This window comes from Ceraceosorus guamensis (assembly GCF_003144195.1).
Source record: "Ceraceosorus guamensis strain MCA 4658 unplaced genomic scaffold IE81scaffold_2, whole genome shotgun sequence".
Classification (NCBI taxonomy): Eukaryota; Fungi; Basidiomycota; class Exobasidiomycetes; order Ceraceosorales; family Ceraceosoraceae; genus Ceraceosorus; species Ceraceosorus guamensis.
Window position 1 is genome coordinate 664608 of NW_020289997.1, and position 22409 is coordinate 687016.

The window sequence follows — 22409 nt, forward strand, 5'->3', positions numbered from 1 at the left end:
CGCACGCACGCACAAGGCAAACGAAACGTCTTGTTGGACGAGTCACGAGTCACGCGTCACTTTTGACTTTTGACTACGCAAGACTGTTGTGACTGACTCGACGTTGGCAGCAGCAGTAGCAGCACATACCTTGCCGACGTTTGAACGGGAAAACATTTCGCAGCAACTCAAAAGGTACACACGGGCTCCACATGAGTCAAGAGTGTCAGCTTGTGACCCGACTGCTTGCAAGTGCCAAGGATTCACGTGATTGTCGAGTCGCAATGCTTCTTGATCCTCATCAGATGCGCTCGGCGCCAAGTCACCACGTGGGTCATGTGAGCGGGGCGCGTAATCTTGAATTGAATATCATAGCGTGCACTTGATGATTTCAGTCACGAGTCGTCGCCCAAGGAGTCACGAGCCATGCGCTCTTGACTCTGACTCAGACTCACGCTCACGCTCAACTAAATTCCACGCTACGCATCTTTTGGTGAGGTCCGGCTCCAAGTGCCAGCACACCCATCGTCTACATCCGCCCATTCCCTCTCAACGCCTCGAGAGGTTGCCGAGATAATCTTGCGGTCACCTGGGCATCACGAGTCTGGCCGAGCCAAGGCTTGTTCCGACATCTCTAGAGGGCTGACCTCCGCGGCGTAGCTCAAAACAGCCCTTCGAACCTTCGCGTGACTCATCGATTGATGAGTCATCTTCCAACAGCCTCGTCCGAGGCTTCGACGAGCGTGGCAATGACGCCAATAAGCAGTAGCACGCTGGAAGGCCTCTTACCGAGCCGTAATAAAGCTTCTGCTATCGCGAGCAGCTCGCGCGTGACATTGGATCAGCTAAGAGCGGAGCACGTTGCAGAGCATCAGCGTCAGATCGCGTGAGTACAGGTCAGATTGCGCTAGCATAGGACGCCGTGCTGCTTGGATCTCTCACGTCCCTCGACTTCGGACCATCGTTGCAGTGGAGTCAGGGAAGCGCATGCTGCAGACCTTCGAGAACTGCACTTCATGTTGACGAAAATCAATCGACTTGACGAGGACGGGTCTCCCGCTCATCCGCCAAGTGCAGCAGAATATCCGATACAGAGTGGCAGCGAGTCCTTCTTCGCTCTGTGGGAGCTCGACAAGACTAGCAAGAGCATCATGGAGCTGCAACTTCCCGTCATGCCCAGCGCGCCCCTTTCGCTTTCGCTGCCTGTCAAGCTCGAGCCCTTGCGCGCTCAAAAAAGTGTAACAAGAGAGAATACGTCGACGACACCTTCCACGCAGACTGCAACACCCCAACGTACACCGTCTGGCGGCACGAAAACATCAGCCAGTCCAAAGAAGCCTGCTCAACCAAAGAGCGCACCTTTTGTCCCTCCCGCTTCAGTTCCTCCCCCTTCACCGAAGAAAGTTGCCGCATCGCCTGTCAAAGAGCCTCTGGGCTCTACACTGATCCTCCCGTCCAACACAAACACCCCGGCTAGTCATGGCGCTGCGACGACACCCACACGAGCAGGTGCTGCACTCCCCCAGAGTGGCAGCATCAGCGCTACCGCACAGACTTCCGCCACTCAAGGTACTCAAGCATCTGAATCTCTCAATTCGCAGGGTGGTGAAGAGGATGCCACGCAATCCACGAGCGTCACGGTGCCAAGCGTGGGGTTGGGCTCCCAGACTACAGTGATCCCGTCGCAGCCGCCGCCCAAGTCAGATCCCTCGGCGGCGCTTCTCGCGGCTGGGCGAGGCCTGCTGGAGGAGCAGATGCAAGAGGACACTCTATCGGGAGACTTACTGCCACTGCATCCGACTTTGCAGCAACTAGCACCGAATCCGCTATCCATTACCTACGCTTCCTCACTTCGCCCATTACCTCCGGATCCTTTCCGACGATATACAGGCCAAGGGATTTCGGGAGGTCAGATTCACCACAAGGGTGCCAAGAAGGCGGTGCAGCTTCCTCAAACTCGTCAGGGAGTGCCTCCACCCTCTGGGCCGGCAGGAGCAGGACCTGCTGATCTGTGGCAATGGGCTGTGCGAGCGAGAGCGAGCCCGTGTGCTGGGCTGGTAGGAAAAGCGGACAAGTGCTTGATGACGACGGACTGGCGCGCCGCTTTTTCAGAGCAGCGCTTCATTCGCGCAATGACGCGCATCGAGAAGCTCAAGACGCGCGGCGAGTGGAGCTTCCGCCAACCGAAGAAGCAGAAAGGACCGCACATTCGCAAAGCGCACTGGGATCACTTGCTAGAAGAGATGCGCTGGATGCAGACAGACTTTCGAGAAGAGAGGCGCTGGAAGACTGCAGTTGCTTTTCATTTGGCTCATGCAGTCAAGGCGTGGCATCAGGCGAGGACACCTGCTGCTAGAAAGGCAATGTGCATATCTCGAAGTCCGATCGCACGTCTGTCGACGCCCTCTGAGGATGTTGAGTTCACCGACGTCCAGAATACAGCGCAGCAGGTCAAGCGAGAGCGCGACGAACAGGACGTTGAGATGGAGATCACCGATGTCAGGCCCCACAAGGAACCCAAGGTCAAGTCAGAGCCTGGGCTTGGACAATCTGGGGAGGGTTCTGTTGAAGTATCCACTGCTGATGCGCGCCGAGAGGAAGACGCGGACGCCGAGGGCGAGGAGGATGCTGATGCTGAAGGTGAAGATGATGACGCAGAGGCGGATGCAGACGCAGATGCAGATGCTGAGGCAGACGACGTCGACCGATCACTGGCCTTGGAGCTCGATCGCGAGCGCGACTCGAAGTCGGATTTGCCTCCGGTGACTTTCGTCAAGGAGCCGCTGGCCCCTCAAGGACCTCAGCCTGCCCTCAGCGCTTCAGAAGCTGTGCAGGCCAACAGCAACAGTCAAGCAGACGGGGTCATGGGCGTGCGCAGTGACGTCGCGCTTCGCGACACCACGTTGGCCGAGGCTTTGCCGCCGAACCTTGCATCTCTGGCACGCGGTCCCGTCTTCTCGTTGGACGTGGGAGCAACCACGATCTCGGCAAGTGCAATCGTTCAGGAGCTGGACAAGCAAGTTGCTGCCACGGCGTTGGGCTTGGAAGTGGAAGATTTGCCATCTGACATAGACATCGATCAGATCACCGTATCGAGCTTGTTTCCCGAGCTACCTCTGTACGACGCCCCCGCCGAGCCGGACGAGTCCGGCAAAAATGATCGTCGCTGGGATGATGGGAGTCTTAATGCGCCACCTCGCCTCACTCACGTCAGTCGATTGCTGGACTCTAAGCCGTTGCTCGTTACTACCCTGCAGCCCTCGAAAAATCGTGCGATGGGCAGATGGCGTGAAGACAGCGATTGGATGATCGCGTCCTCACTTGCAGATCCAAATAAGGGCGTGGTTCCGGAACTTGTCGATATCCCATTGCAACCAGGCTCGTTCATATTTGCACGCAAAAGCAACAAGGCTTCTCGCGAGATTGCGAACGTTGGCGGAACTCCAGCGGCACCCAGCAATGCGGATTCTCGAGCTGCGCTTTTCATGTGGAGCAACGAGGAAGACGAGTATCTTGCAGCGCTCGTCCGGCAGTACGGCACGCATTGGCTGCTGATTTCGGACTTGTTCAACTCCACACGCCTTGCTGTACCAACGGATAAGCGCGAAGCGTGGGACTGCTACGATCGCTGGCAGCGGCTGCAGAAGGCTGCTGATGAAGGCAAGACGCTTCCGCCGACTCCGGTGTTACCCGCATCTGCGGAGATAAGCGCATCGAGCAGCGAGTCCGGGCCAGGCTCCTCAACGTCTTTCGCGATGAAGCGCGACAAGATCAAGGCGAAGCTGGGACAGAAGTATGACGGGTCGCGAAGGAAGATGCGCCAAGGCAACATTGGAGACGTCATGCGCAAGTGTGCTAGGAAGCGCGACGCCCTCGCGAAGCCCAAGGCGGACCAAGCGGCTCAGCGCAAAGTCAATTTGAACATGCACGAAACCCACTCTCAGTTTAAGCCTGGCAGAGTTCTCACTCCTCAGGAGCTGAGCAACGCCAAGGCTGACAGGGACGAACAGAATCTTCGCCAGTACTATGCAATGCAGCAGCACCGGGAAAGAGAGCGACTGCAAGCCCAGCAAGCGGCAATGGCAGCCTCCAATCAACAGCAACAAGCTGTCCAGCAGCAGCAACAGACGCAGCAACAGCAACAAGCACGTGGAGTTCCTCGACAGTCACAAGGGCCACCGTCTTCGCAGCCTCCGACCCAACAAGTTCAGCTTGCAGCGCCAGGCCAGCAGCAGCAACAGCAACCCAACGCTGGCAGTCCCAATGGTCGAGCTACCCCTCAACAGCAAACGCAGGCCGCACGTGCGCAGCAGCAGCAGCGTCTCAGCCTCTCACAGCAGGTACAACAGGCTCATATGCAGCAACAGCAGCAGCAGCAGTCACAGCAGGGAGCGCAGCAAGCGCCTGGTGGCCGGCCCTCTACGCCGCAGGGTGTGCGACCACCCCCACACAGCGTTGCGACCCCGATGAGTGGTGCGACGTCGCTGGCTCAGAACGTGAGCGCGCCTCAGTTCCGACCGCCGAACATGCAAGGTCAACCACTTGTTCAGCCACAGCAGCAGCAGCACTTTGGTTCTGCAGCGGGTACTCAGTCGCCCGTCACGGTTAGACCACCCAACAACGGTCAAGGTCAAGCGCCGCAACCACTGCCTAGCCAGCTGGCGTCTTTGCAGGCCAGTCTGACACAGAGCTTGACAAGTTCATCGTCGAATTTCACGCAGGAGCAGGTGAGTACGGGCAGCACCGGTGCAGTTATGTTGTCCTGTGCCCCTATCAAACACCTGTTCTTTTCATGCTTGTCCAGATACAAAATCTCGCTCAGCAGCTCTGGCGACAATCCCAAGCTCAGCAACAGCAGCAACAGCAGCAGCAGCAGCAGCAGCAAGCAGCGCTGCAAGCTCAGCTCGCCTCGTTCCAGCAACAGCAGCAGCAAATGGGTCAAGGACAGCTGCCTCAGCAGCCGCAGCCGCAGCAGCAAACGCAGCAGCAACAACAGCAGCAAGCCCCGATGCAGATGCAGGGGCAGTCGCAACCTCAGCAACAGACTCAGCAATCGGCGCAACTGGCGCCAGCCAATGCGCAAACCGCGCAGCGGCCACCACAGCACGTGCGACCTGGCGGCGGGGTGCAGCGACCAGTTCAGCAGGGACAGCAGGTCAGACCATCGGGGCCTGGCAATTCTCAGGCCAATACGGGTGTGCCTCGACCTCAACGACCACCGCAAAACGCTTCTAAGCCTGCATCAGGTGGACAAGCCGTGAGACCCGGTTCAAAGTCAGCAGCAAGACCTGCCTCTGGAGCTGCCCAACCAAGGCCGCCGCAACAGAATCCTCGCCCTGCCGCTAACGTGCCAACTCCTAGGCCGAATCCATGAACTTGGGTGGAGAGCCGAGGATATATATGGGAAGCCAAGCTACCATAAAGTAGCACGTACATCCGCAGATGACAATCGTGATTACGTCAATCACTTTGAGCATGGAAGTCTGTGTATTACGTTGCGCCTGAGTATGCTGAGACGCTTCGAAGAGCCCTCGCCCTTCGTCTGCTTCCCCGCATCCATCGTGGACTCGCTACGTAGTCGGCAGCGAGCCAGACTTACGTATCGTGCCCTTCTCCTTCAATTTCGCGTGCGTTGTCATCTCTTGCAGAGCTGCAAAGCTATCGATCGGAGGGTGTTCGGGCATGTTACGCACAGCTGCATAGCCCGTCACTTGTCGCGGAACCGCACCGGTCACCTTGGCATCAGGGTGATTGTGAATCTGCTTTGAGCCGGGAGGCCAAGCGAGATCAGGGGCAATAGGAACTCGGTAATAGGCATATCCCGTTTCGCTTCTGATGAGGTGGCTTCGACTCTTTGCGTAGCCCAGGAACGCCCAACCTTGCTTGTCGTGGAGCATACCTCGCTCCACCTTCGGAAAGCGAGACATGGACACTTTGAGTTTAGCCAAGCATGAGGAAAGGAAGAGAAGAGGGGCCAGCGACTCACCCTGAAGTGGTCCACATTTGGAATCTGGTGGCGGAAGTGATGCATGGACTTCTCCAACGCGTTTGCGTGGACGACGTCGTGGACCCTACCCATGTCGACGGTCAAGCCGTCAACCGTGCGTTTCTGAGGAGGGTCGGGAATGCGACAGTGAGCGCTCGCTGATGCAAGGACCTGATTCCCTGGATGACTGCTAGCTCACAATGCTCTTTCCTGGCATTTCGTTGAGGTCTAGGATCTGGGGTCCGTTGCGCACATACCGCCAGCCGGGTCGCTTGCCAGCCGTATTGCGGGTGTCTGTTGCGGGGCTGCGGCTCGTACCAGAGGCGTCTCCTGCTGTTCTCTCGCCACTGGCCTCGGCTGGATCATTGGGACCAGCGCTATGTGGCGTTGGTTCGCTCGATCTCGGCTTTTGGACTCTCCCTGCGCCACCAGCGTCCGAAGCTCCGACTCCAACATGCCAAGGTCTCTTGTTGGCGCCTGTGTGTCTGACCATGGCGGATTTGGTCTGACGTTTTGGAGCCCGCATGTGGCTAGGGAACGGTCCCAGCGTGAAGCGAGGCACCGAATCTGCTCCTCGGTGCGGCAGGGAATTTGTAGCTGGAGTATTTGTCAGTGTTGAGGTTGCCAGAGCTCCTTGGTCGCCAGGCAGCTCGAGATTTGCAGTCGGATTCAATAGATGAGCTCGGCTTCCGCTTGCCTCTGCAGCCGCTTTCGAACCCGCAATCAAGCGCTTTTCTAGCCGAGCTCCAAGGCGGCTGCGCTTCACTTCGTACCGCTTGCCACGTCGAGCCGTGTCGAGGTCTGACCAAGACGATCTCCGCGAGTGGAGCTGAAGTTGCCGAAGTCAGCTTCGTTGACCAAGCCGAGGCAGCGAGGTTTGAGCTCATGTCATCACTCACCTCGTAAGCCCCTTTCCTTTGCATCGGCTTAGCCAGAAATTCCGCCACGGAAGGGTGCGCGAGCCAGCTGCTCAAAAACAACGCCCCCATCAGCAAATGACTTGAAGCCCACATCTCGAATGGACCAGTTGCTGAAGATCTTTCAAGTGCGGCGCGTTCGACGATGGAGATGCCACTAAGGAGAGGATGGTGCTTACGCCAGAGTCTGCCCAGCAAACGGTTGATGAGAGACAGTGCGAAGCGCAAGAAACGAGGACACGAGTGCTCGGGGACCAGAGAAGGCAGATCTTTCCATCTGTTTATACATCATTCCGCTGTGGAAGCGAGCCCGAGTGGTGGGTCCCTATCGCCACTCTAATCGCTTGCCAGTCTGGTGGCAAAGTGGCGGAAGCGCGTCTAGCAGCGCGCCGCCGCCACCATCACTATAGTCATCAGTTCTAGATATACCTGTAGATGCAACACTGCTGAAATGCACCATTGCTCTCGTACAGCGCACTATGTACAGCGCTGATGCCCTGTTCAAGGTGATGTTGCATTCATGATTGCAAAGGAAACGTTAGTACAGCGAAATGCCTTGACTGTGCGTGCGGTGGTGGCCGGATCTCGGTGCATTCAGTGCGGCCTGAAGACACGCGCTTCTCGCGTGGTTGATGGCGGCCATCCAAGCATGCGCCGATTTTGGTGAGGAGGTTCTGAGATTGATCTTGTCGGAGCCACCGACGATCACTTGGAAGGCAGACTCGTCGCGTGCCCCAGTCAGCCGAGAAGGAACGTCTCTCACAACGATCTCTTCGAGAGGAATGGGCATGCGATACAGCTGTGGTCGTCGGTTGCCAGCAGCATCTTCCTTGCCTTCTTGCAAGAGAATCAAGAGATCCGAAGTGAGAAGCGTCGTCAATTTGCGACCAGACTTGTGCTTCGAGAGCACCTCTTCCTTTAAAATTTGGCGCGGTCCCATGACTCTCGTATCCTTGGTGAGGTCCAGCCTAGCAGCGTTTCCAACCCAAAGATACTCGCTAATCGCTGCCAGACGATCTCTAGTCTCGCGCGTCCGTATCGCTTCGTTTGTTGAAGCCAGTATGGATTCGGCAGTGCGTAGCGACTCATGCAAGCTGTCCTTCTCTGCTGCATCGATGGCGGCTTGATCACTGTATCTCATGATTTGCGAGATCAACAAAGGATAACGAGTGAGTCGCTGCATGGGAATCAGGAGAAAGCTGGACAGATCGAGTCCGCGTGCCGCGGGATTCTCGCGCCGAATGGTCTGCAGCTGAGCTTCCAGAACGGAATTACGGTCCCTCTCGGCTTGCAGGATCTGCGCTGCTGGCGTTTGATTGACGCAGTACGGCAAGTATACTCGCATCGCTGCGATGTGCTTCGCGAGAATGTCCCCCAAGCCGCTGACGATTACTTCTTGCCTTTGCCGAGACTCGAGATCAGAGAGGAGCGATACTGCCACCAGAAGCACTTCTTCGACGTTGGCGAAGATGACGGTGGTAGCCTTAGCACTGAGTAGACCGGATGCGTGCATTGTGTTGAAGAAGACCTGGCAAAGCATAAGAGCTACATCAGCATGCTCACTTACGATACCAGACGCTTTGTGCTCACCTCAACAATGATCTGCAAGTCGCGAACGTGGGTGCTTTCGGTAGCAATCAGCTCGTGGATCGCTTCTTGACGTTTGCGCTCAACGCCGTCCAAGGAGGCTGCTACCTCTGCAGGAATACCAGAGGCCCATCCTGTGAGCGACGTGGTAGGCACAGTTCCGACAGACTGGGCGCTGCTGGCGAGAGAGGCAGCATCACTAGCAGGACCGCTAGGCACTCCAAGCGACGGAGAGTCTAGACGCATGGGACCAGATATCATTTCGGTCGTGCGACTGGGGACAGGGCTAGGAGCAGCTTTGCGCGACGTCATGCTAGCTTTGAGACTGCTGAAAAGACCGGACGATTTGCCTTCCGGTGTTGGCGAGCCAGTTGGAGGCGGAGAGCCGGGCGGAGACGACATAGAGAGAGCCTGGATAGCCGAGCTCGTTCTCTTGTGACGCTTTGGCGTTGCACTACTAGTAGCCGGAGGGGCTGATTGCTGCAAAGAGACCTCGGCGGCCATCTTTTGATATTGATCGAACGCATCATCCATACGCTTTTCTGGCTCAACGGCGGGTACTTGAGGGAGTGGTCTATCGGGTCGTCTTGCGCGAAGAGTGTTCTTGCTGCGGCGCTGCTTCACGGTGGGATCCAGCGAGTCAGGTTCGCCCTTCGACTTGCGCCGGACCGTAGTGCGTCTTCGTACCATCAGATCTGGCACCCCTTCTTCTGTCGTGGCTTCGTGGAGATCAGGCGGCAGATCCGCGGCGTCCTTGGAATGGACCGGCGAGGCCGCCTCGTCATTTCGTATCAAGACCCCAGCAGCCTCGAGCAGTCTGAGCCTCTCCTTTACTCTTCGTGTGCGCATTTCGTCCGTCTCCGCTTCGTCGTCGTCATCATCCTCTTCCTCACTCGAAGTCCATCCCGTAGTCGACTCGTCCGAGTCGTCCTCAACTCCAACTGTCTCATCAGAGATACCAGTATTCGAGACCGGAGCAGCAGACAAGTTCGAGGCATTTTGGACTTCCAAGGCTTCGTCACGCGAAAGCTCAAGAGCACGATTCAGATCTTTTTGTCTGACTCGGGTTGTGACGAAGAAGCGCGTCAGTCGCCTGAAATTTCGTGAACGCTCGCTTGGCCATCTTCGGATTCGGACTTACTCTCGCGCCCTAGCTACTCTCATCAGACGCTCGTCTTTCTGCGAAGCAGCTACAGCTCGTCGAAGCTCATCAGCATCTGGATCCGCCAGAACCTGATCAGAAGCTCCAATCGCAGCTGGCAAGCTTGCGACATCTTGCACATCGCCACCGCTCATCTCTTGAGTCCGACTGGCTACGGTTTCAACATCTGCGCGCTTCCGCTCTTGTCCCGCTCGCTGCGACGCGAAGCGCGATTCCGCCGATCGATCATCTAGCGGTGGCGCAGGTTCCGTTTCCATTTCGCCGGACGGCGCAGAACTTTGCCAAGCGGCAAAGATTGCGTTATCTGGCTGAGCAACACGAGGGCTCGGAATGCCTGGCAGCCCCGCTTTGGAAGCCGACATGACCTCCCCAGTCACGGGCAGCCTCGGGCCAAAAGCGGGCTGCGAGGTCTGACGGTGTGCCGCACCGGCGTGAGGCTGAGTAGCGGGCTGTGGCAAGGCAGCCATCAAAGGAGAAGCGCCGTTGCTACTCTCACCAGGTGAAGCAGCTACAGCTCGTAGTGTCGAAGCGCCGCTAGCAGAAGTAGATGCTTGGCTGCTGGCATCGAGCTGGTCAGCACGAGCTTGCTCACTTGCTACCACTGTCATGTCGCAAAGAGACCAATTCAAAGAGTTTCAGGAATGCATCCGGCGCGTCAGTTTGTATTTCGAGTCATGTGCAAGAGACGGAGAGGGAGAAGTGGGAAAAGAGTCTACCGGTCAGCGCAAAGGGCGGCAAGGAGGACGAAAAAGGGAGACGAAAGAACTCTTTTCTCCGCGCCGTAGTGACCAGAAGCGCACGGGAAGAGAATCCAGACTCGCAAATAGGTCAGGAAGGAAGAGTGGGCGGCCGCCAAAGCAAAGAGCACAAAGACATGATTGCAATGATGATGACCCCACTCTTTCCTTCCTGCCTGCTCGACTGGACCACTCCCTGCCTTGCAGTCAGAACAACGCATCGTGGAAATGAAAGTCCTTCCTCCTTCCCCTTCGTCCTCCTGGCCCCCAACACGCTGTGGAGCTATGCAAACACCTAACCCCCTAGCGGGCGGAATGAACAGAGGTACAGAAGGGGACAGGAGAGCAGTGGAGCGATGGACCAACAAGCACGTTGTTGCAGCAGCGTGCCATGCAAGCACAGCTTGCGAAAGCCCATCAAGCGAGAGCAGTGCAACACTAACCACTGAGGCTCAAGTAAGAGGCGGGAGCAAGCAAGATCCGATCTCCTTGGTCTACCTTCCACCAATCAGCATCTTCCTGATCCACCACGATCACCTCTTGACCCGTCGTGAAGCTTGCTTCTTCGGGAGAAGAACCCGCAAAGTCGTAGACAGCGGTCGCGTGCGTCGCTGCAGCAGCCAACGCGAAGGGTTAGCAATCAGAAACATTGAAAATTTTGCTGAGCTCAAAGGCAGCCTCGTCTACTCACGCTGAATGATCTGCACGTAAGCCCTTGGGAAGGTGCCCTTCACGCCCTTGGCACCGGTGAGTACGCTTCCGTACCACCAATCGCCTCCAGCGTCCTTCGCAGGATGGCCAAGCACGACGTCATTCTCCTCAAATGACACGTCTTCCTCTCGCTGAGCCGCGTACGAGTACAGCGCTCGGCAACGAAGAGTCTGCGTGAAATCGAAGTCCGCAGTCGCGTCTTCCGGATCCGCCGCTGTCCCAATGACTTCAGAAGCGGCAGCCATGGTCGAGTCCGGCGCCACTACACCAGATGGACTCAGGACAGCTTCTGCATCCTCCGGTCCCTCATCGTCACCGCTGTCCTCGGGCTCCTCGGCGACAGAAGGTTCGTCCGGAACCGCGCTGGGATGATGACCATTCATCTGGTCCGCAGCGAGATTATTGGCCCAGTCGACGGACTGCCTGTTGGGATTACTAACCGCAGGTGGTGCGATTGGTGCGGCAAGCGGTTCCGCTGCCGCAGGCGGGGAGGGAGGAGGAACGTACTTCTGCACAGGCGCGCTGGCGTCCCCGATGACTGCTCCAGCACCAGGGGCTCCCGATCGATCAACAGTAACAGCTTTGCGCAGCTTGAGACCACCTTGAATTTGACCGAGGAGCGCTCCTCTGTCAGCGTCACCTGGAGGAGCCACGAAGGGCTGCGCGGGAGCAGAAGGAGGCGGAGCGGGTGGAGCAGGGGCACCGAACACTGGAGGACCACTTGCTGAAGGCGCAGGGGCAGTAGGTGCAGTTGGAGCAGCGGGTGCAGGAGGAGCAGGAGGTGCCGCTGGCGGTGTAGCCCTGCCAGTAGCCTGCGGGACCAATCCGCTAAAGAGCGCAGCAGCAAGATTCTGACGCGTAGCTCTCGAGCTCGATCCAGGCGCATCAGCTTCCTCCTCTTCCTCCTTGTCGGAGTCTCCCCAATCATCGTCATGTGTCGGTGCTTTGCGAGGCGCAGCTGCAGGAGCGGTCGATGCAGCGGGGACGTTTTGCCTTGAAGGTGCAGGCAGACCGTTCGAGACAGCTGCACCTGCTGCAGCCCACGGGTTGCCGCTGGGCGCTCCCGCGCCTGGCGTCGTTGCCGTGCCGGGCTGCATTCGATGGAAGGGGTTGTTGCTCGTTGCGCCCGCAGGCGACTGACTAGGAGAAGCAGATGCGGCGGGAGGGGCAGGTGGGGCAGGTGGGGCGACAGCGACCGCAGGAGGAGGTGGAGGAGGCGGAGCAGCAGCTGCTGGCGCAGAGGGTGCAGTGGGCGGGGGAAGGGGTGCGCCCTTGCGAGTAGGCGGAGGAGGTGGAGGTCCTCCCTTTTTGCGGCTAGGCGCTGGCAACTGTGACGCAGAGGATGGCTGTTTGAACAAGTTCTGCTTCTGCTTGAAAGCTTCTTCTTGTTTCTTCGCTTCTGCTTCCTCCTCCTCAAGCTTTGCCAAACGAGCCAAACGCTCTGCCTTCTCTTTCTTGAGCACCTCTTCGCGACGCTTGATCATCTCCTCTTGATCGTCGATCTCCTCCTTCAGCGCTTGCGTCACGGGAGCAGGTGGAGGGGCCGAAGAGCTCTCTTGCGCTTGAGTCTCCGCTTTCACAGCAGCAAGAGCTTGCTTTTCCCGTTCCAGTCGCTGCTCTTCCAGTCTAGCTTTGCGCGCCTCTTCCCTAGCTAGAGCCTCAGCATCAGCTTGAGCACTGCGTGCCTCAGCTTCAGCCTTGTCAGCAGCGAGCCTTGCCTCTACTGACGTGTCTGGACCCGAACTTGACGGTGCAACTGCGCCAAGAGCGCGCATGCGCGCTTCGATGCGGGCTTGAGCCTGAGAACGGACCCATGCTTGTCTCTCTTCTGGAGTGGCGAATTTGGGAGGACCGGATGGTGCAGGCGACGCGGCAGCGACGGGAGGAGGAGGCGGCGGTGGAGCTGCAGCGCTTGCTGGTGCGGCAGGCACGGGAGGTGGCAAAGGCGCACGCTCCACAGCAGGAGAAGCACCGGCGGAAGACGGTCGAGAGTTGCGAGAGCGGTCGTCGCGATCGCGTCCGTACCGATCATCGCGGTCATCATACCTGTCCCTGTCCCTGTCGCGCCTGCCATAGTCGTCGCGATCCGCACGTTCGTCGTCATATCGACTTCGAGAGTAGGAGTCGTTTCTGGAGTCTGGCCTGGGACTGCTTCGGGCGCTGTCGCGATAGTCGGATCCTCGACCATACGCACCTTCATTGCGCCGATCTCGAGCTCTGCTCTCGTTGAGACGACGGTCACGCTTGCGGTCCTCCTTCGCTTCCAAGCGCTTCTCCAGCTGAGGAAGCCGTTCATGATGCAGGTGCAAAAGCTCGCGCTCGGCTTTACGACGAGACTCGTTGGCTTCTCTGCCCGGACGCTTCTTGTAGTACTCGATGTCGTCCTGAACTCGACGAATACGGAAGCGCAACTCTTCCATCTCTCGCTCGAGTTCGCGAGTCTCCGTCTCATCCTCATCGTCACGAGAATCGTCGTTGTCCAGCATGCGTTGGGTTTGACGCTTCATCTCGTTCAGCTCATCGTGAGCGCTCTGACCTTCGTACCTGACTGCTCGGCGGTCCAAATGACGCGAGCTGGACTTGTAGCCCGAAGCTGAGGTGTCGTCATTTTTGAATGCAGTGGCGTCCTTCTTTGGCACACCACCCGCACCAGGCGCAACGGGATTCTCGTGGAATGACCTCGTCTTGCCGTAGGCCGTCGTCGCATTGCTGCCAGCTTCCGGAATGTTGAGTCCGGTAGTATTGCGAACGTTTGTGTCACGCTTCAAGAGATCTTTCAAGAAGTCGACACTCTCGTTGAGGTCTTTGGAGGATGGGGGAATGAGCTCGGGCGGTAGCTCGTTTGGAATGTCGTTACCATTGAGTGCTAAAGAGGGCAGAGTATACATAAGTCGAATCTTCGCGGCTCAGACTCGCCTCGGTATTGTACTCACCGCGATACACCAAACCCATGGCAACATGAAATTCAGCCAGATTGAGCTTGCCCCTGTTCTCAGTGTCGCTGAGGTGCCAAATCTGCATCAGGCGATCCCGGTCCAGACCGCTCTGCTCGAACACTTCACGGGCCACATCGCTGGACAAGAAGCCAGTAGCCTGCTGATCCCAAGCTCTGAAGATTGCATCGTACGATTTGCGTTCCTCTTTGCTCAGAGCCCAAGGGATTCGAGGTTCTCTGGTACCTGCTTGCTGTTGAGAAAGGTTTTGAATGCTGGACTGGAAGTTGGAAGGCTGCATGGAGGCGTTGCTGAAGTTCATGTTCTGGACCAGTGGAGCTCCGCCGCTATAAGGTTGAGCAGCGGGCAAGAATTGCTGACTCATGAGTTGCATGCGAGGGTCCATGGGTAGTCCAGTCATTTGTGGGTGCATCATCCCAGTCATTTGTGGTTGCATCCCTCCAGCACCAGGATAACCAGTCATTTGGGGTTGTAAGCCACCCATCCCTGGTCTCGGACCCATGCCCATACCCATGCTCATGCCAGTTGCTTGAGGTTGCAAGCCAGGCGAAGGGGAGAGGAAGCGATTGGGTTGTGGAGCTCCCAGCATACCATTACCACCTGGACCCAACATGTTGGATCCGCCAGGTCCACCCATGCGTTGCTGAGCGATTCCTGGACCTCCCATGCCCATGCCCATGCCCATGCCCATGCCCATGCCCACGCCCATCATGCCAGTTGCTTGAGGCTGCATGAACTGTTGCTGTTGCTGCTGCTGCTGCTGCTGCTGCTGTTGGGCGTGTTGAGGTGGCATACCAGTCGCCATTGGTCTTTGAAATTGTTGTCCTGGATAACCAGTCGGCTGGGGTTGCATGTAGCCCTGGCCGGGCTGGCCACCATACTGCTGGCCGTACATGACTGACGATCGACCAAGAGACGAGGTGGGGTGAGATTCTACGAGCTATCTAGATGCTGTCGTCGCCGTAGTCGAAGGTGCAGAGGGTGGATGTGCTGGAACGCGGAGAGGAAGACTTGCGATTCACGACTCAAGATTGGACCCAGACGAAGGCGATGGATGCGTGAGAAGGTCTGGAAACACCACACCGCCGCACTGCACGTCGCTGGCTCGAGAGCGGACGAGCGATCGAGACCTGACCTGACCTGACCTCACCTCACCTCAACTCAGCTCAGCTCCTGGCTGCACGGACGGCCGGGGCGAGCTGCTCGCCTGGTCGCCTAGCTGCACGCTCGTTATGGCCATGCTCGGCTCTCATCATGCGCTTAGCCACACGCATTATACCAGCACAGCACATCTCCAGCAGCATGCATCAGCAGCGCGTGCGGTGTGCGGTGTGCAGGGTTCAAGCTTTGACCTCAGCCGCACCACGTGGTCTCTACGCTCGATCATGGTCATGCAACCATCAATGTGAATCACGTGTGACACCCCCGCTTGGTGATTTCTTGAATTTTGGGACTACAGACACAGGAACATTCATGATTCAGAGAACTCCATGACTCGTGACTCACGCTTTGAGTCGATGGTGCGCATCAAACTGTGTTTGTCCCATCTTCCAATCAATCACTCGTGACTGCAAGGCCGCCATACGTGATGTGAGCTCGACCATGCTCGCACTCGAGACGTGAGATCGCTGCCACCAGTTGCCATCCTTTCGATCTGGCTCCTACCTACTTAGCTCCTCTTGCGCCGAGCAGGGCGAGTCATCTCTGGCAGCACAATCAGAGAATTCTGCTCGATAACACCCAAGTCCGAGAGTATCTGCTCCAATCACCAGGTTGCTTGCATACAAGCGCAAACATCCGACACTCTCAGCGTGCCTGGCTCCTGTCATCAGAGCCACGACTCAGCTGTATACCTTTACTAGCGTATAGACCTCGCGAGACAGTTGCAAGACAAGATGATTACCTCGCCGATGCACAGTCGGGACAAGATCAAGCTTTGCGAGGACATCATCCGGGATCATTTTGGGCCAACAGCGCATGTGAGTGATATTTGCAGAGTCATCGAAAGCAGCATCCGAAATGAAACGGGATCAGACTTTGCGTCGAATGCTCACCTCTGCTACGCCCCGTGATCCTTGCCGCATCACGATCCCAGAGAGTTGCTTGCACATTATTGGAGCGCGGCAGGCTGAGTCTTCGCGAGCTGCAGAGATTCCTGGCCACCACCACTACGGTAGCCACTGCCGGATTGACCACCGCCGATCTACTTGCTCACGCGGGAGGCAGTGGAGGAGAGGGAGCCTCAACTTCCGCAGCAGGTCTAGCAGCTGCCCAAACAGCCGCAGCTCAAGCTACACTCGCGTCAATTTCCGCCTCATCCCCACTCAAATCCAAAAGGTTGATTCAACAAACCCTTCTGGTCCTTATACAGCACAATGTGTGCTGGCACGTCAGACTGGACAGGGACGGCTTCATCTTCGAGACGGATACGGACGACTTGGAAAAGGAGAGCAATTATGAGGGAACGGAGTACTTTGAAATCAATCCGGATGCCGTGTTGCCTCGTCTAAGGTTCGGGAGGTACATCGAGACCGCCCAAGAAGAGTTTGGAGAAGAAGTGAGTGAAGTGCGCGTGCGCGTGCGCATACACATGCTTCGGCGCGCGTCTGACTCGCTCGGCGATTTTACCATTTGCAGGGCGGGGCTGTCGCACGCGAGGTGCTGCTGAACGGCAAGCTCAAGGCTAGCGACATTATCGATCGGCTTTCTGAGAATGGCCACGATCGTCGACGAGCAGATGAGATTTCTTTGATCCTGCGTGACATGCTTTATAAAGCCTACTTGCAACCTTCGGTACTGAGCCAGCAGACGAATCCGCGAGACAAGGAGATTGGTTGGTCTCAGAGAGAAAGACAAGCCATCAAAGGCGCCAAGTTGTCGACTGGTGCGGATCGGGAGATTGTCGAAACCGTCAAGAATAGGATGGCAAGGGAAGAGCAACAAGCCTGGGAAGGTGACGCCATGGGCGCTGGCGGCATATTTGGCGGAGGTTCGGGCCGACTTGGTCTGCTCGTGAGTGCTTCCGCCACGCACGGCTCGCACGAGTCTGGTCATGTCGACAAAGCAAAGCAGACTGACGCATCTCACGATCTTTCGGCATCTCACAGAGACGAGATGCAAAGCGATCGAAATCCGGCTCGAGTAGGAAAGGCGCCAGCAGTAGCAGCAGCGCCAGCAGCAAAAAGCGAAAGGTGGATAGCGGCAAGAGCGCGACTTCCGAAAAGCTGCTGGGTGGACGAGGGGCAGACGAGGGCGATACTGAGAGGGAAAATCTCGAGATTGATGTGAGTGACGTGCTTCTCCGATTGAGCTCAGCACGTGTGCAAATGGCTCACTTGGCGATGCCACTTGCTTTGTACGTTTGCACCTCGCAGCCTGACATCTTCCTGAGGCTGCACTATCCTCGCTTCGACGTTCACCTACGCGACTTGGTGAGTTCATTGAGACCGCCAATCTTTCTGCGCGAAATCTTACCGCGCCTACACGCTCCAATTTCAGATCATGTGCCAAGCCATCAGAAGCAAGTTCAATGAGACGTGCTCAGAAGTATTCCAGTTGATGATTCAGATCGGAGAGGCCAAGGAGGAGCGACCATCGGTAGGAGATTATCAATCTGGTGAGTTGGTCAAACGAAAGAAAATGCTTTTCCATCGACAGCATCGCTCACATTCGAATTCGTTTTGATCTGCAGGCATCTTCAGTCTGAGCGAACTTTCCGGCCAGACTGCATCCTCCATACAGCTTTGGAAAGGCTTGGACAGGGAATCGCTCAAAGAGTCAGGTCCAGCAGCTGGCGGCGGAGGCAAGGCGTCTCGCTACGATCTATTTGCAGAGTACGCGGCCATTTTTTCTCAGACGGACGACTTGTCCCACACTAGCATGGAGAGCAAATTTATACAGCCCGCTCCTGGCAGTACGACGACGCTTTCGGCTGGGGGAAGCCGCGTGGCTCAGAAATTTGTGGTCAAGTACGACAATACCGCCAAGAGACTAAAGAGAGCGCTGTTGAAGGATGTGGTGCAGAATCAGTATGGCAGCATGGCTACACGTATTCTGTCGATTCTTTTGGACAAAGGCAAACTCGAGGAGACGCACGTGAGTGGAAGAGCGTGCTCGGTAGGCTCTGCGCGCGGCATCTGACGAAGCTTCGATCGAACGGCCATGTCCTGACCATTTTGCGCTACTCGCAGATTCACAAATTGGCACTGATCACCATCGGTGAAGTGCGAGACTTGTGCGCGAGAATGTTTGCAGCTGGATTGTTGTCCCTGCAAGAAGTTCCAAAGTCGAACGATCGATCCAACGTTTCTCGCATGGTGCTGCTGTGGTTTGTGGACGAGTGCAAATGGCGTTCGTGGTTGTTGGATCATCTGCACAAGACGCAGAGCAGGCTGTTGCAAAGGAGAAGAGAAGAAGAGAGGAGACGGGCTGCTCTGCTTTCCAAAACGCAGAGGAGCGATGTAAAGATGAATGTGCAAGAGTTTTTGGCCGATTATGAAAAGGAACAGCTGGAGAAGCTCAACAATACCCTGGCTCTCATCGTCGTGGCACAATTGCGCATCGATGAAAATTCCTTTTTGCTCGCCAACCTGCCTGGTTGAGCGCGGGCTGGTGTAACCCTGGCTAAGCCGTCACTTGCAGCAAATAATACATGTCTCATCGCATCCAAAGCGAGTGCCAAAGAACTCACAGATGTACGTTTGCGTTTTTGCGCCAGGCCAGAATCGACGCTTGAAGCACTCAAAGTCTAGTACATGATTTGCACACGAAGAACCGAGCGAGACATTTGCCCCCAGAAACTCGCGTGGAAAGCAGGCACGAAAATTTCCATCCTCGTGTCATCTTTTTTGGTAAAGATGAATTTACAAAAAAAGTGCGATTCGAGATTGCAGGCCGACGGAAATCCCAAAAGAGTATGCGGGCAGCAGCATCGTTCGTCGTAAAGTAGTCGCGCCCCAGCTCGACGCACTTTGTGAGCAGCCGAGCAGGCTCAAGGGAAGAGGATCAAGGACTGACGACTACTTTTCTGACCTCTTCATCGCCTGCCAGCGCTCTAAAGAGCCTTCTCCACTCCAACGGACTTCCTTTGCTCCTCCTCATGATGATCATCGCCTTTGCGATCCCATCATCCATCGCCTTCCTCTGCATCTCGACAGCTCTCAGCTCCTTTTCCCATTGCTCTCTTCTCCGCTCTTCCGTCTGAGAGCCAAAGTGCATGTCCATGTCCAAGTCCATGCCCATGTTCAAATCGACATGCACATCCTCGTCCATATCCATCTCCTCATTCTCTTCTCCATCCGTCTTTCGAAGAATAGCTTCCACTCGAATCTCTCCTCTCAGGGCGCACTTGCGTCGATCGTGCGTCCAAAGAGAAATCTTGCATCCTCTAGATCCCACACTTCCTCTGTCCAGCTTCATAGCACCCGAATCGCTTCGTCTGATGCCTGCCGCTCCTTCCCTAGATTCAGCGAGCAGCGCAGCAGCAGCAGCTACGGGCGGTGCTCGATGTGCCAAAGTCGACTCTTGCAATCCTTCTGCACCTTCTTCATCAAGAACGATGCCCACCGGCTCGACTTGAAAGGAAATCTTTTCGTGATCCAGCCTTTTGGCTAGAAGCAGCGTGATCTGTGCTGCCGTCGCCTTGCTAAAGAACCTCGTCAATTGCGGCGAAAAGCGCGAGGCACCAGCCGCCAAGGAGGACCATGAAGTCTTTGCAGTGACACAGGAAGGAGGGCAGAAGGACACACTAGCATTTAGCCATCACTCTGCCGATCTCTTCCTCTTCTCCAAAAAAAGAAACAACAACAACAACTCACCAAATGGTTCATAGCTTGGGTGAATTGACTACCCCCAGCCCTTGGATCAAAAGTACTGCTTAGTCCTTCCCTTCGAGTCTCAATCTGCTGCGACATGGCATACATCTTCTTATCCGGATCTTCCCTGGCGTATTGTGCCACACAAGTGGAGGGTGCTCTTAAAGCATGCCATGATGGACGAGCCTCCTCTTCTGCAGCGCCTTCTGATTTCCTTTCGAAAAATGTGGGCCGCCGTTGTGGATCGGGCTGGGAGAACGATACGCTGATGCGTTGTTGAGCAGGGGATACAGGTGTGAACGCGCAAAGCTGAGGGTAAATTCTGCCCATCCACCCAAGGTCTTTTCCCATCTACGACTCACGTGTCTGGTACACTGGCTCTCATACCGTCGCTGTGGAGCTCAGCAACGTCCAAATCACCAGTCAACGCTAAGCCGTGCAGTAGCTCTGCAGCCAGTCCGAGCGCATCTTTGCATTTGCCATTCTCAATCCATTGGTTTGGTCTGCTCAGCCAGGGGCGATGAGTGGACATCGTCAGCTCACCTTCGCTGATCCCAAGAACAGGTAGCTCGTAGTCAGACTGACCTTTGATACCACCTGTGCCGTTTGATCTCTGCCAAAGAGATGCGCTTCCTCGGATCGGGGCACATCATCTTTTGCAGAAGCGCTTCGATTCCGAGCAAATGCGCAGAGCGATGAGCGAACTGCGCTGCGAGGTGCAGTGGCAAGCAAAAGACGTTCCATTATGTCTACTCACAAAAAGAATCTGGACTCAATCGTGGCCAAGGATCGTAGTCGAAGAGTTCGCCAGAGAGGTACGCGACGTACTCTGGGCTCCTCTTCGTCGGCTCGTCCCATGGAGTATCTGTGACAGCGCAAGCGTGCAAGTAGCAGGTCGTGAATTGGTGACGTGAGTGGGGCCGATCAGATCGATGATTGCGAAGCACTCACTGCCGACGAGCATGGCGAAAAGCACAGCGCCAGCGCTCCATACATCTACCGGTTCTCCCTTGTACGGTAGACCATTCATTTCGGGAGCGATGTAGGGCAAGCTTCCACAAGGCCCATTGAGCTCCCGAGTCTTGCCTTGGTACTTGTACACTGCACAAAGACCAAAGTCGGCCAACTTCAGGTTGCCTGAGGAGATGTTGATGGAGGAGTGTCAACGCAAGCGCTAGAGCAGACCGACAGGCTGCGAGTCATCTCGAGAAGACCTACTCACCCTGGCTGTCTAGCAAGAGATTCTCTGGCTTGACATCTCGGTGAGCGATGCCTTGACCATGGCAGTACTCCTGTATCGATGTGCAGCCCCCTTGCGTGTCAGAACAGGCATGCTGGAACGCGCATGACCGTCCATCGCACTGCTGTCAACTCGACTCACAAGCGCAGCGATGAGTTGCATAAAGTAGAAATGGGCCAAATCTTCTTCGACACCTTGGTCGGGCGCTGTGAAAGGGGCCAGCCAGATGCACGAACGTAAGAGCCAAAGAAGTGCCCAAGCATAACGATGTGCTCGCCAGCGTCCACGTATCGCCCCCCCCCCCCCCCTTGTCTACCTGCTCTTTCCCGAGATCTGTCATGTCCACTCTGACTCACGGATCTTGTCGAACAGATCCCCCCCCTCAGCAAATTCCAACACCATATAGAGTCCCGCGACCCAATTCCGCTCCCTAGCCAACGTCGCGCTATCTTTGCCCACGCCAATCTCCTTTGCCGCAATGAATTCCAACACGTTTTCATGTCTCAGCAAAGCGTGCACTTGAACTTCTTTTTGAAGCGCCCTGCGATCGGGTGGATGTTGTTTGCGGGTAGATTGAGATGAGGGAGCGACGTAGTGCACCAGCTTGACCGCTGCTAGTCTGTGCTTTGTAGCCGATGCATTGAGCGCCTTGAACACGCGTGAAAAGCCTGCAACGAGGACAAAGGAAAAGAAAAGGGAGTGGGGGGGAATGATCGCGCAGAGTAAGATTCGTCAGTTTGAAAAATGTTGGAGCATCGTGGTGATGTGGTGCCTGCCTGCTCTTATCGTTGCCGCGTGGCCATGTCCCTTGCCTCTACCAACACCCACTCACCTCCGCCGCCAATCACTTGAGCGAGTCGGTAGCCCTCAATGACGGGATACGTCTGTCCTCTAGAGGACGTGGGCTCCGCCATCCTAGCCAGCCCCTTTTCCCACCCGACTTGCTCACCGCACTCGTGATCCTAGGACGGAAGATTGCGAGCGAACGCCCTCCGAACGTACTCTCTTCCAATGTTGTGCCTCGTGGACGTGCCTGCCTGCTCTTAGGCGAGGTATGAGCGGGGAACCTGGCTGGCGCACCTCGTAGGAATAGCTCGTCGCACGCTTGAATCAAGGCCCACTTTCCTATGTCCATGCACTCGCGCGGAAGTGTGGCCCAAGCAGGAGAGCCCCTTCGTGTGCAGCGCTGAGCGTGATGTGATGACTATGCCAGTCCAAAATCGCACCGTCAGTGCGATCCAGTCGATCGATGCCCAGTGACTTGGATCAAGAAGGGGGGCGGTGCATCCGCTTCGTCTTCCAAAGGAGACCCAAAGGAGAACG

The 22409-nt window shown here is 56.5% G+C and overlaps 6 protein-coding genes across 6 annotated transcripts; 2 read left to right on the forward strand and 4 right to left on the reverse strand.

Moving 5' to 3' along the window:
* The first annotated feature begins 400 nt into the window (after positions 1–400).
* Positions 401–5532, forward strand: IE81DRAFT_87236 (hypothetical protein). The gene is made up of 3 exons (XM_025517709.1): positions 401–865; positions 950–4706; positions 4784–5532. The coding sequence occupies exons 1-3, from the start codon at positions 681–683 to the stop codon at positions 5351–5353; spliced, it is 4512 nt and encodes a 1503-aa protein (XP_025373359.1). The 5' UTR covers positions 401–680; the 3' UTR covers positions 5354–5532.
* Positions 5533–5682: 150 nt separating this feature from the next.
* IE81DRAFT_319597 (hypothetical protein) lies at positions 5683–6829 on the reverse strand (the record flags this gene model as incomplete). Its single annotated transcript, XM_025512767.1, has 1 exon — positions 5683–6829. A coding segment is annotated over exon 1 (298 nt), but the record flags the coding sequence as incomplete, so codon positions are not given.
* Positions 6830–7359: 530 nt separating this feature from the next.
* On the reverse strand, positions 7360–8552 carry IE81DRAFT_87180 (Dbl homology domain-containing protein). Its single transcript, XM_025517708.1, has 2 exons — positions 8473–8552; positions 7360–8372 (listed from the first exon to the last, which is right to left on the reverse strand). The coding sequence occupies exon 2, from the start codon at positions 8225–8227 to the stop codon at positions 7421–7423; it is 807 nt and encodes a 268-aa protein (XP_025373361.1). The 5' UTR covers positions 8228–8372; positions 8473–8552; the 3' UTR covers positions 7360–7420.
* A 1970-nt stretch (positions 8553–10522) lies between these two features.
* IE81DRAFT_87114 (hypothetical protein) lies at positions 10523–15140 on the reverse strand. Its single transcript, XM_025517707.1, has 3 exons — positions 14013–15140; positions 11060–13945; positions 10523–10979 (listed from the first exon to the last, which is right to left on the reverse strand). Exons 1-3 carry the CDS (start codon positions 14926–14928, stop codon positions 10807–10809), a joined length of 3975 nt encoding a protein of 1324 aa, XP_025373362.1. The 5' UTR covers positions 14929–15140; the 3' UTR covers positions 10523–10806.
* Positions 15141–15928: 788 nt separating this feature from the next.
* Positions 15929–19112, forward strand: IE81DRAFT_355103 (hypothetical protein; the record flags this gene model as incomplete). The annotated part of the gene is made up of 9 exons (XM_025516670.1): positions 15929–16012; positions 16129–16422; positions 16456–16590; positions 16671–17045; positions 17141–17317; positions 17408–17464; positions 17532–17649; positions 17725–18128; positions 18224–19112. 9 exons carry the CDS (start codon positions 15929–15931, stop codon positions 18632–18634), a joined length of 2055 nt encoding a protein of 684 aa, XP_025373363.1. The 3' UTR covers positions 18635–19112.
* IE81DRAFT_284518 (Pkinase-domain-containing protein) lies at positions 19038–22000 on the reverse strand (the record flags this gene model as incomplete). Its single annotated transcript, XM_025511591.1, has 11 exons — positions 19038–19169; positions 19293–19742; positions 19850–20111; positions 20209–20352; positions 20432–20513; positions 20604–20711; positions 20798–20983; positions 21069–21138; positions 21228–21292; positions 21443–21754; positions 21919–22000. The coding sequence occupies 11 exons, from the start codon at positions 21998–22000 to the stop codon at positions 19038–19040; spliced, it is 1893 nt and encodes a 630-aa protein (XP_025373364.1).
* Between the last annotated feature and the right edge of the window lie 409 nt (positions 22001–22409).

What these genes read in the sequence shown, in the direction of transcription:
- IE81DRAFT_87114 (XM_025517707.1), bottom strand. Translation starts at nt 14,928, where the DNA reads ATGTACGGCCAGCAGTATGGTGGCCAGCCCGGCCAGGGCTACATGCAA. An exon ending in CATGGGTTTGGTGTATCGCG is followed by an intron (nt 13,946 to 14,012) that starts GTGAGTACAATA and finishes TGCCCTCTTTAG; the next exon opens with CACTCAATGGTAACGACATT. An exon ending in TTACGTGCAGATCATTCAGC is followed by an intron (nt 10,980 to 11,059) that starts GTGAGTAGACGA and finishes TGGCTGCTGCAG; the next exon opens with CGACGCACGCGACCGCTGTC.
- IE81DRAFT_87236 (XM_025517709.1), top strand. Translation starts at nt 681, where the DNA reads ATGAGTCATCTTCCAACAGCCTCGTCCGAGGCTTCGACGAGCGTGGCA. An exon ending in GAGCATCAGCGTCAGATCGC is followed by an intron (nt 866 to 949) that starts GTGAGTACAGGT and finishes CCATCGTTGCAG; the next exon opens with TGGAGTCAGGGAAGCGCATG. An exon ending in CGAATTTCACGCAGGAGCAG is followed by an intron (nt 4,707 to 4,783) that starts GTGAGTACGGGC and finishes ATGCTTGTCCAG; the next exon opens with ATACAAAATCTCGCTCAGCA.
- IE81DRAFT_87180 (XM_025517708.1), bottom strand. Translation starts at nt 8,227, where the DNA reads ATGCGAGTATACTTGCCGTACTGCGTCAATCAAACGCCAGCAGCGCAG.